General features: G+C 42.3%; 2 protein-coding genes across 5 annotated transcripts in view; one reads left to right on the plus strand and one right to left on the minus strand.

The window, feature by feature from the left end:
* Positions 1-4,384, plus strand: part of LOC113813365 (phospholipid-transporting ATPase IF-like) — a 5,584-nt gene extending 1,200 nt beyond the window's left edge. The window contains exons 3-9 of the mRNA XM_070128889.1: positions 210-312; positions 636-841; positions 1,160-1,346; positions 2,305-2,450; positions 2,802-2,905; positions 3,228-3,411; positions 3,964-4,384. Coding sequence (XP_069984990.1) covers positions 210-312; positions 636-841; positions 1,160-1,346; positions 2,305-2,450; positions 2,802-2,905; positions 3,228-3,411; positions 3,964-4,065 — 1,032 coding nt within the window. The 3' untranslated portion in view covers positions 4,066-4,384. The remainder of the gene's footprint in view (positions 1-209; positions 313-635; positions 842-1,159; positions 1,347-2,304; positions 2,451-2,801; positions 2,906-3,227; positions 3,412-3,963) is intronic.
* Positions 4,385-5,387: 1,003 nt separating this feature from the next.
* LOC113813354 (phospholipid-transporting ATPase IF-like) overlaps positions 5,388-12,500 on the minus strand; it is a 21,492-nt gene continuing 14,379 nt past the window's right edge. For all 4 annotated transcript variants that reach the window (XM_070128884.1, XM_070128888.1, XM_070128885.1 and 1 more), the window contains exons 20-27: positions 10,854-11,010; positions 9,910-10,012; positions 8,528-8,733; positions 7,999-8,185; positions 7,457-7,602; positions 6,842-6,945; positions 6,248-6,422; positions 5,388-5,949 (exon numbers count right to left, since the gene is read on the minus strand). In XM_070128884.1, coding sequence (XP_069984985.1) covers positions 5,854-5,949; positions 6,248-6,422; positions 6,842-6,945; positions 7,457-7,602; positions 7,999-8,185; positions 8,528-8,733; positions 9,910-10,012; positions 10,854-11,010 — 1,174 coding nt within the window. In that variant the 3' untranslated portion in view covers positions 5,388-5,853. The remainder of the gene's footprint in view (positions 5,950-6,247; positions 6,423-6,841; positions 6,946-7,456; positions 7,603-7,998; positions 8,186-8,527; positions 8,734-9,909; positions 10,013-10,853; positions 11,011-12,500) is intronic.

The raw sequence follows: 12,500 nt of genomic DNA on the forward strand, positions 1-12,500 counted from the left end.
AAAGGCCAAGCTATAGCGATATTTAGAAAACAATCAAATCAAATCAAGGGAGCGCTTCCTAAACTTCTAACGACACGCTTTTCTCGAATGGATCCAATTTGTGCTTTATCAACCCGGCACTTCGTCCATATTCTTCTTACTTCTTTTATAGGGTTTTAGACTTTTGTGCAGTCTATATTCCCTGAGTTCGTCCCTCTCCTTCCCCCCAGATAGTGCACATGGCTAAGACGTCTCGAGAGCACCCGATCTGCGCCGCCATCGGAGACGGAGCCAACGACGTGTCCATGATCCAGGAGGCGCATGTAGGCCTAGGTGAGTCGTAGATGCGGGAATTCTGATTTGCTTGTCATTCCTAAATACTTTTCTTGTAGTGGTTCTGATAATTCGTTTGGAGGTTTCCATCTTTGGCTGTAATATCTTAAACGTTTTCTATGGCATGAAGAATACAGTGCAGGTCATTTTGCTTTCCATTTAATTCCATCTTGATCACTTAACCTTCAACCACTGCCTTGATATTTTCGAATCAAATTACAAACTCTCACAATATTTTTTCCCCCGAAAGCATCATGGGGAAAGAAGATCGTTTTAAATCACTCAAATAACAAACTCTCACAAGAAGTATTTTTCCCCCGAAGGCATCATGGGAAAAGAAGGTCGACAGGCAGTTCGCTGTTCCGACTTCGGATTCGCCAAGTTCCGGTTCCTCAAGAAGATGCTGCTCGTCCATGGCCACTGGAATTACGTTCGCGTCGCTGTCTTCGTTCAGTTCTCATTCTACAAAAACGTTGCCTTCAATACCCCGATCGTTTTCTACTCCATTTGGAATGCCTTCTCTACGCAGGTATTTTGGTTATTTGTAAAGATGGATGTTTGGGTTACGTGTTCGGACGAATGTGTTCGGACAAATGTGTTCGTACAAATGCCTTGTAATATAGGAAAAAAGTTGTCTTAGTACTTTGTTAAGGAATTGTGGCCATAATAAAGAAAGAGATGTGTTTATCTTAGTACTTTGTTTAGGAATTGTGAAATCATACCAAATCATATATTTAAAAAAAATACCTCATTCTATTATATCACAGTTCATAACACTACATTCCCAAATATTTCCCGCGAAACTATTAAAAAAAAAAAACGAAACGCCCTCCTATTTGGATTGCAGAGTTTGTACGAGAGTTTGGCGCTGACCGCTTTCAACATTACATTCACGTCCCTGCCCGTGCTGGTCTACGGCTTGTTTGAACAGAACATTCCCCCCGACACCCTCCTGACGCGGCCGCACCTCTACCAGCGAAACGCCAATAACGTTGCGATGTCGTGGCTCATGTTCCTCAAGTGGAATTTCTTCGGTAAGGTTAAAGGAGGGATCCGTCTTTTGTAAAATTTGTGACTGGTATTGTCTGAATTGATATTTGAAGATTGTTTATCTTTATTTTCTTTCTTTCGAATTACGTTCTTTCTCCTTTCTCCCTTCTCTCTCTATCGCTCTCTTTCTCAGTCTCTTTTTTCTCATTTTCTCTCTCTCCCTCCTTCCCTCTAACTCCCTCTTTCCTTCCCTCTATTCCTTCTACCTCCCCCCTCTCCCTCCCTCCTTCCTTCTACCTCCCTCCTCCCTTCCGCCCCTATCCTTATCAGCTCCTCTTCACACCTCTTCTCATTCGACTCTCTCCCTCCCCATCTCGCTTTCCCCACAGCCACCCCCCCTCTCTCTCTCCCTCCCTCCCTCTCTGTCTCCCTCACTCTCTCTTTCTCTCTCTCTCTCTCTCTCCCTCCCTTCTTCTCATTCGACTCACTCCCTCTCCCATCCTGCTTTCCCCACAGCCCCCCCCCTCTCTCTCTCTCCCTCCCTCCCTCCCTCTCTGTCCCCCTCACTCTCTCTTTTTCTCTCTCTCCCTCCCTTCTTCTCATTCGACTCACTCTCTCCCCATCTCGCTTTCTCCACAGCCACCCCCCCCCCCCTCTCTCTCCTTCCCTCCCTCTCTTGCTCCCTCACTCCCTCTTTTTTTTTCTCCCTCTCTCCCTCCCTTCTTCTCATTGCACTCCCTCCCTCCCCCCTCCTGCTTTCCCCACAGCCCCCCCCCTCTCTCTCTCTCCCTCCCTCCCTCTCTGTCCCCCTCACTCTCTCTTTTTCTCTCTCTCCCTCCCTTCTTCTCATTCGACTCACTCTCTCTCTCTCTCTCTCTCTCTCTCTCTCTCTCTCTCCTTCCCTCCCTCTCTGTCTCCCTCACTCTCTCTTTTTTTTTCTCTCTCTCTCCCTCCCTTCTTCTCATTCGACTCACTCCCTCCCCCATCCTGCTTTCCCCACAGCTCTCTGGCACGCGGCTGCAATGTTCTTCGGGCTGTGGCTCACGTGCTGGGATGACACGTGCGGTCTACCCGATGGCGCCACGCAGGACCTCTACGTCTTCGGCCTCGCGCTCGGGACACTCTGTACCTTCGTCACGAACATGAAGGTTTCTCTCTCTCTCTCTCTCTCTTTCTCTCCCTCTCGGTCCGTCGTTCGGTCGAGTCTCGTTGCTCCGTTTCGCACGCGGGGGATGGGGTTTGGTTGGTTGTGGGGTTGGTTATTTGTGTTCTCACTTGTTTTTCTTTCTTTCTCTTTATTTTTGTGCTTCTCACTCTGTATTTTTCTTCTCTTCACTCTTCTTCTTCGTTCTCTTTCTCTCCCTGTATTTTTCTTCTCTTCACTCTTCATATTTCTCTCTCTCTCTCTCTCCTTCCTCACATCAGATATAATTTTGCATTTCTCTTCACTTCACTCTCTCTCTCTCCCTCCCTTTCTCTCATTAGATCTATTTTTGCAGATTGTACTTGAAGCCAATTTCTATAACGTGGTGTTACTCGGGTCTCTGGTCATCACCACAGTGGGGTATGCAGCCTTGTATCTTCTGTACAGCGGCATTCCAGTGTAAGTATTTCTTCTTATTAGGCAGTCAAACAGCCTTTGTATTCACACTGATATTAATTTTGCATCAAAGGCATGTAAGATATTCCAGCATGAGTCAGTACTTCTCGGTTATGGCGTTTTTTTCCTTTCTTTCCCGTTCGTTTTCTCTTTCTCACTTTCATTCTCTTTTTCTTACTCTTTCTCCCTCTCCCTCTCCCTCTCCACCTCCTACCATCCTTCTCCCTCTCCCTCTCCCTCTCCACCTCCCCTTATCCTTCTCCCTCTCTCACCATTCTCATTCTCGGTTTCTCACTGTCTTGCCCCCCCCCCCCGCCTCCTACAGGGAACCCTTCGTCAAGTACGGGATCTACGCTGCGTATTACCGTCTCTTCGAAAGCCCTTCGCTGAACCTCGGCTGCCTGGTGGTGGGCGTGGCGTGTCTGTTGCCCGATCTCCTCATGAAAGTCTTGGCTCGCTCGCTGGACCCCGAGGTTAAGCTGTGGGCGAAGGCGAAGCGCGCGCGGAAGGTGGGTTGTGTTCCGCCGATGAGGCACTCGGGTGCAGGTGCATATATGTACTTCTATTATACATACATACGTTCATATATATATATATATATATATATATATATATATATATATATATATATATATATATGAATGCATGTATGTATAGTATAAGTATATGTATATTATGTATGTATATATAATATACATACATACATACATATATATATATATATGCATATATATAAGTAAACACACGCACACACACGCATGTATATAAACCCCGATACATAAACGGATACTTATCAATCAATTTTTGATTACAAATGATGCAGAACCAGTGCTGATAACATGAGGCACACACCCATAAGACACAAAAGTGATTGGTGTGAAATCATATTGTCTAAAGAATATACAAGAATATGCAACAGGAACGACGAAGGGAAGCGCAAGAAAACACACGAATATCCCTTCCCTTCGTCGTTCCTGTTGCAATCTGTTCAACATGAATTCCACATACAAGAATATACACAAAATTTGTTTTGACTTTTAATTATATTGTATCTTTTGCAGAAGCTTCGAGGAGAGTCTTTGGTAAAGGTGTGCCAAATAAATGAAGCTTTTGACGCCGACGAAACATCAGTATCACCTGATCACAAGCCAGAAGTACTATAGAAAACGGGTGTGGTTTTCGGGGAAACCATGATATTTTTGTACTTTCTTTTTCTTTCTTCTTTAATATGAAATTTGCTCCTAGAGTACGGGTATTATGTGTTTATTCAGAGTGTAATAAATACTAATGCGTTCACTCATATGCATTAAATAAACACACACGCACACGCACACGCACATGCACACGCGCACACGCACACGCACACACAATATGTAAGATATAATGGTTAAATAAACTACCAATAATCTATCATCCACATCTGATAACAGATAAATCAAAATAATATATACATTCCAATAAATATAAATAAACTTTAAAAGTAGTTTAATGTTTGTGTTTTTGTGGACGTCTTGGGATTTTGAGTGGAGTGGGGCATATGGGCGAATTCGCTCATGACTTTTAAAAGGAAAAAGCGAAAAAATCCAAGCCAAGAATTCCGTTTTAGCTAAAAAAGAAAGTGTGTGTGGGGGGGGGGGTCGAGCAAAGATTCGATCGTAAAAAACTCGGATGATTCGACACGGTGTTGCTCGAACGAACGAGCGAATGAACACCCTTCCTAAACGCCAACACAAAGATAGCCTAATGAAACTAAAATTTGCGTAGGCCGGTCTCTACTCCAGGACCACCTCATTATCCTGGCATAAAGCTACTCGGGGGCTTCGCTTCACCCCTTCTCAAATTATTTACATTTCCATGCTTCGTCCTTCAGAATAATCTCTACATTTAAAGATGCAGACTGTTTACCTTGTGGTGGAAGGGAAGGTGATGAACCTCTGTAGGTCGAGCACCGGTGTTGTATTTCACGGAATTTTGTGTTATCCCTGAGGTCACAACTTCTTTAACTGGTCATTTCACTTCAATATTGTTTAAGAATTCAGAAACACTATCACTATCAATAAACTATACATCCGAAACGAGCAACAAGTATTGTGACAAGAGACCAGTCAAATTTGCCGATAGATGGCTGCGCAAGTATTGAAAAAAAAGGAAAATCAAAATGCGTGGCAGGGTTTGAATTCGACGGAAATTCGTCTGATAAACGTAAACAAAAGACAACCGACGGGTGACTACCAGTATGGATTTTTTCCCCTTAGACTGTATTTTTGTTATTTTGTATAACTACAGATTTTTGGGTGCAAATAAGAAGTATTTAAAGCAGTATGAAAATATTTTCCCATGTTCAAAGAAATTAAACATGAAAATTGTTAAACTATCCTAACATGAATTATATGATGAGGCAGACTGTAATAATTCCAATTAAGGTGACTAATATTTCCTGGTTTGAGCGGCTTAAAGAGACTAAAGGAAATAAAACACATCTATATCCGGATGAAGAATGTGATGTATTTGTACAATTAAAACAATGAGTACAAACGCTGCTTTCAGAGTTCAGAATTCATAAGTTGAATATCATAATACTGCATAGGCACACATGTGCACGCGACACACACACACACACACACACACACACACACACACACACACACACACACACATATATATATATATATATATATATACATATATATATATAAATATATATATATACATATATATATGTATATATATATATATGTATATATATATATATACATACATACATATACATATATATATCATATAAATACACACAGACACACGCACACACACACATAGTCCTTATACCTCATACACTTTAATACTTTCTAGAGTATGGTCGACCTGTCTCCTGCCTTCTGAGCCGAGCAGATGATTGGCGAATCCTTTGGTTTCATTTCCTCCAAGAGCTCCTCCTCCTCCCCCCACCCCCCTCACACGGCCTCGTCTTCTTCAGCGTATGTAAATGCTTCATTGACATAGGCAACATAGTGCTGGGGGATGACGTCACGTGACTTGATCTGTTTGATCTGTTATTGATGATAAGGATAATAGTGTTTTTATTGATGGCAATGAGAGGGATGGTACTGATGAAAATGATAAAGGCAATATAGGTCATGGCAAAAAGAGACAAAGAGGCAAAGAGAAAGACAGAAAAAGAGAGGCAAAGAGAAAGAGAAAAAAGACAAAGAGAAATAGAGAAAAAAAGAGACAAAGAGAAAGAGAGAAAAAGAGACAAAGAGAAATAGAGAAAAAAGAGACAAAGAGAAAGAGAGAAAAAGTGACAAAGAGAAAGAGACAGAGAGATCACACACACGAAATATTTACCTTCTCTCTTCTGAACTTGACCCTCTCGTCCTTGGCCCCGAGTACGACCTTGTCCACGAGGTCAGGGACGAGGCAGACGACCCCGAGGAGGACGGAGGCGAGCATCAGCGCCGGACTCTCGAACATTCGGTAGTACGACCAGAAGACGTCAGGTTCCAACGACCCGTAGCCCGAACTGGAATCGAGTGGGAATGGGAATGGGAACAGGAGGATTCGTTGCGTCTATTTTCAACCATTTTTATTCGATCTGGGTTTGTTAGTGGGATTGTCTGTTTTTTATTCACTCGTGCATTTTTTTGTCTCTTCCTCTCTCTCTCTCTCTCTCTCTCTCGCTCGTTCTCGCTCTCTCTCTCGTTCTCTCTCTCTCTCTCTCTCTCTCTCTCTCTCTCTCTCTCGCTCTTCGGTTCTACTCACACACACACACACACACACACACACACACACACACACACACACACACACACACACTCACATTCACACACACACTCACACTCACACACATACACACACTCACACACATGCACACACGGCCACCCACACACACACATTCGCACATACACCCAAACACACACACGCTCACCCCCACCCACTTACATCCAAACACCGTGGTAGATGAGACACTGCACCGCATAGAAGAGCAGCGAGAGCACCACAGAGAGCACGAAGAAGTGGGTAAAGTAGTGAGCCTCGAGAACTAGCTGTAAAGAGAGCAAAAAAAAAAGTTATTTGATTTTTTTTATGGTTTCTGAATTTTATCTTTTTATTTGGTTTCTGAATTTTATCTTTTCGTCGAATGTGATACACTGTGTAAGGTTTCTGCCCAAGGAATTTGTTTCCCTTTTAGAGAAATTAGGTGAATTTGCTTTATTTGAAGAGTTGGAGGTCAGTTTGGAGACGTAAAGTGGGGCATTGGATACAGACTAATTTGTGTAAAATCAGGATCGCACTTATAAAATTCCAACCATATGTAATGGATTATAGATAATTCATCTAAGAAAAATAAACTGGATATGTATTATCCTATCTTTACAAATATTCCTCACCCGGTATGAATGGCACATATCACCCTATTTAATATATATTCATTGCTCTCACAACTTTCAAAGTAATTACACATCTACCATCTCCCTTTCCTTACCAGATAAATAAATCATACAATTTCTATCTGCATCACGTTGCCCCTTAAAACGAGAACTCATTATAACGAACCTTAAGATTGGTGACCACAACACAGATGCTGATGAGTGTTGTGCCGAAGAGAAAGAGGTCGGGTGTCTGGCCATCGGGAAGTCCTGGGGTGTCGTCTGCATACACGAAATACAGACCGAAATACATGACGAGTGTATGCCACAGGGCTGCAGGAATACAAAGAGAGATGTCAGTGTTTGAGGTACTGAAATGTGTCGAAATAAAAGGTTTCTAAAGATTTTTTTTTGATATGGAAATGCTGCACGTAAAAGTGGTGGTGGTGGTGGTTGGGGGGGGGGGGAATTCCTATCCAAAGCATACTGATATGGAGCAATAATCTTTCACAAGCATGTAGATTAAACGATAATATAAACAAACGCCACAGACAAACAAAAAACTCCATGAATTAAATGATAATATAAACAAACGCGACAAGCAAACAAAAACATAAACGATAACAAAATCAAATACAACAAAGCAAACAAAAACAAACTCAAGAACAACGAACACAACGCCACCAAATCCACATAAACACAAACCCAAAAGGGGAAGACAGCGCATACCAAACAGCGTCCACTTGAAGAACATAAGCCACGACATTGCTGAGTTGTTGGCGATCCGCTGGTAGAGGTGAGGGCGCTTCATGAGTAATTCCGCCGGGAGGTTTTGGTCGAAGAGGCCGAACACAAACACGGGAAGGGAAGTGAACGTGATGTTGAACATGGTCAGGGCGAGCGCGTCGTACACTGGCTGGGTGTGCGGAAAAGTATAGATGGTGGGAACGTTTTTGTTGATTCGGAAAAATTGCCTTAGAAGCGTAATGTTGATATTGTGTATGATTTGAATACCGTATACATCTCTCTCTCTCTCTCTCTGTCTGTCTGTCTGTCTGTCTGTCTGTCTCTCTCTCTCTCTCTGTTTATCTATCTATCTACATAACTGCTAGACAGATGGATGTAGCTTGCGCGATAGATAACTATGCAGACATATATGGATACGTAAAGATTAATAAATATATGGGCATATTCGTTAATTCTTCCAAACTGATTATCATTTTCCGTTTCTCTCACCTCCCGTCCTTCTCAAAATTACCTGTGTCGAAAAGGCAGACATAACGGCAAAATAGAGCTGTGGAGTAATAAAGGCCACGTTCTTGTAGAAGGAGTACTGTACGAGAGTGGAAACGCGAGTGTAGTACCAGTGGCCGTGCACCAGCAGCACCTTCTTCAGGAACTTGAACCTCGCGAAGGCAAAGTCAGCGCACCTCACCGCCTGTCTCCCTTCCTTTCCCATTACACCTGTGGAAAGGTTAATTTGTTGGGATGAAATATATAGCAACAAATGAACATGTAATGTGTGGGTTATTAAATAGATTTGAACTTTTATGATAATAATATTTATAACTTTTATATAATAACACATGACATGTAATGTGTAGGTTAATAGATAGATTTGAACTTTTGAACATTAGATGTGTAATAATTTTGAGTTGTTAGAGCAATAAATATATATTAAATAGTGTGACATGTGCGTGCCATTCATACCTGGTGAGGAATATTTGTAAAGATAGGATAATACATATCCAGAACATTAGGACTAAAAACAAAAACAAAAAAACGTGTGTTCTGCTATGTTGTTACCAGGGTTACCAACTTACAAAAACCGTATCAGGATACTTTTTAAGATTAGCAGTTAACATAAAAGTTACAAAACATAGTTAACATACAAAAGAGTACACACCATAAACCGACATGCTAATAAAGATTGCTGAATTATAAAATATATTCCAACATACCAATGAAGATTACTATTACAAAGCTACATGAGCTTCCTAAATCCCAAATAAATTTAATATAATCTCTAGAACTACTGTTAAATAATATTAATTCATATATCACACAAATCAATATAGATGCCAACTATAGAATTACAGTGTTACAAAATATTACACTCAGATATCACAAGAATCAATATAGACACCAACTAGAATTACAATATAACAAAATAATACATCCACATATCGTAAGAATCACTACATTCAAATTAAAAAGTAAGAACTTAGGCATGAAATTAAATCCAAAACATCCTTCATAGGCCTACAATGACTCACATTCTGTATTCTTCAAGCCATAGAAAATCCGCATGATATTAAACTCAAACCTGGAAACCTTTAGGCGAATGTCCAGAATCACATCAGACAAAGTGATCACCGCAAACAAGGCATTTAAGCATAACAATTAAGGGGATCGTTTGTTTTTCTTTTTGATTTTTCGATTTTTCTTCCCGATTTTGATAAAACTCACACCCTTTTTTATTTAGACCCTAACCTTATCTCTGCAGTAGATTTATTTTCGAAATCGCCCGACCAGTTTTTTGAATAATACTTAAAAAACAAAAAACGAAAAAATCACTGAAAAAAAAGAAAATTGACCAGACAATCCCTTTAGATCTAAATTACCGCAGCTACGCCTCACCTAGGCCTACATGCGCCTCCTGGATCATGGACACGTCGTTGGCTCCGTCTCCGATGGCGGCGCAGATGGGACTCTCTCCCGATGTCTTCACTAACCGGACAGTCTGAACAGAACGAAGGGAATACACAGTAGATTAATAATTCGTAGCACGGGGAGGTTAATAGTGAAAGATAGGAAAAGAGTAAGATTGTATGATCTAGTTTTCTAAAGGAATAAAGTATTCTAAGGGAATATACAGTAGAAGTTTAATAATTCGTAGCAAGGGGAGGTTAATAGTGCAAGTTATAGGAAAAGAGTAAGATAGTATGATAAAGTATTCTAAGAGAATAAATTATTCTAAGGGAATATACAGAAGATGTTTAATAATTCGTAGCACGGGGAGGTTAACAGTGCAAGCTATATGAAAAGAGTAAGACAGTATGATAAAGTATTCTAAAGGAATAAAGTATTCTAAGGGAATACACAGTAGATGATTAATAATACGCGGCACGGGAAGGCAAATAGGGCAAGGAAAAGAGTGAGATAGTATGATAGAATATTCTAAGGGAATATAAAGTAGATGCTAATGTGATAAAGTATTCTAATAAGGGAATATAAAGTAGATGTTTGATTATACGTAGTCATAGGAAAATAGTGCGATAGTATGATGCAGTATTACAATAGATTATGTAGATAATGTAGTATCAGGTAAATAGTGGGATACTATGATACAGTATTCTAATAGATAATGTAAATGACACATAATAGCATGTATTAGTTTAACCCTACCCATCAATCCGAGTTTGGGACCATCAATTAAATAACTGGGAAACCTAATCCCCCTTAAAATAATACATAAACAAACATATAAAAGAAAGCTTAACAGAAAACTAGTGCCTTCCCCTAAAAATAAATAAATAAATAGATAAAAAAGCCATTTAACCCAAACAATTAACAAAGAGCACCTCAGCCTTCTGCCTGGGCGACATCCTGCAGCAGACGACGGCCGTGCACCTCCTGCAGACGTCGTAGAAGCGGTCGCGGTGGTGGTCGAGGAGGACCTGGAGTGAGGAGCCATCAACCACGAGCCCGTAGTGGCCGTCGGACTTCTGGCTCTCGGCGCTGCAGGTTGGAGTGGAGGGTGAGGTGGAGGGTGGGAGAGTAAGGGGAGGGTGAGGTGGAGGGTAGGAGTGGAGGGTGAGATAGAGGGGAGGTGAAGGGTGAGGTGAGATAAGGGGAGGGAAGGTGGAGGTGTAGGAGTGGGAGTGGTGTGGAGGGGAGGCGTTGGAGGGTGGGAGAGTAAGGGGAGGGTGGGAAAGCAAGGGGAGGGTGGAGTAGGAGGGAGGTGGAGGGGGAGGCGGAGGGTGGGAGAGTAAGGGAGGGTGAGGTGGAGGGTGGGAGTGGAGAGTGAGGTGTGGAGGTGGAGGGTGGGAGAGTAGGGAGGGAGGAAAGGTGTAGGGTGGGAGAGTAGGGGAGGGTGGAAGGGGAGAGAGTAGGGAGAAGGTGGAGGATGGGAGAGTAAGGTGAGTAAGGTGAGGGGGAGGTGGAGGGTGGAGGGTGGGAGAGTGAAGGGAGGGTGGAGGGGGAGGAGTGGAGGGTGGAGGGAGAGTAGGGGAGGTGAAGGGGGAGGGAGTAGGGGGAAGGTGGAGGGTGGGAGGAGTAAAGGAGAGGGTAGGGGGAGGTGGAGGGTGGAGGGGGGAGAGTAAGGGAGGGTGAGGGTTGAGGGTAGGAGGGAAGGTGGAGGAGTAGAGGGTGGGAGAGTAGGGTGAGGGAGGATGGGAGTGGAGGGTGAGGTGGAGGGTGGGAGAGTAAGGAGGGTGAGGTGAAGGGTGGTGGCAGGGGGAGGTGGAGGATGGGAGTGGAGGGTGAGGTGTAGGGTGGGAGTAGGGGGAGGGTGGAGGGTGTGGAGAGCTAGGGGGAGGGGAGGATGGATGGGGAGTGGAGGTGAGAGGGTGGGAGAGTAGGGGGAGGGTGGAGGGGGAGAGAGTAGGGGGAGGGTGGAGGGTGGGAGAGAAAGGTGGAGGGTGGAGGGTGAGGGTGAGAGTGGAGGGTGGGAGGATAGGGGGAGAGAGAGGGGGAGGGTGGAGGGGGAGGTGGAGGGTGGGAGAGTAAGGCGAGGGTGGAGGGTTAGGAGTGAGAGGTAAGTGGAGGTGGAGATGGGTGGAGGTGGGGAGAGTAGGAGGCAATGATAATAGTAGCAGTAGCAGTAGTAATAATAGGGAATGTAAATGTAATAGTATTAGTAGCGGCAATTTAGTAGTTAGTAATAGTATAATAATACCCAAACAGTAATAGAGGTTAACAACCTTGCCGATCAATACTTAGGGCTTCATTCTCAACAGACAAATTTGTTTAGACCATAGTAATATATATCTATATATATCTATGTATCAGCATATTTATAAACATATATACGCACACACACATATACATACATACATACATACATATATATATATATATATATATATATATATATATATATATATATATATATATATATATATATATATATATATATACACGTGTGTGTGTGTGTGTGTGTATGTATGTATGTATGTATGTGTATATATATATATATATATATATATATATATATATATATATATATA

The sequence above is a fragment of the Penaeus vannamei genome, chromosome 13 (genome assembly GCF_042767895.1).
Source record: "Penaeus vannamei isolate JL-2024 chromosome 13, ASM4276789v1, whole genome shotgun sequence".
NCBI lineage: Eukaryota > Metazoa > Arthropoda > Malacostraca > Decapoda > Penaeidae > Penaeus > Penaeus vannamei.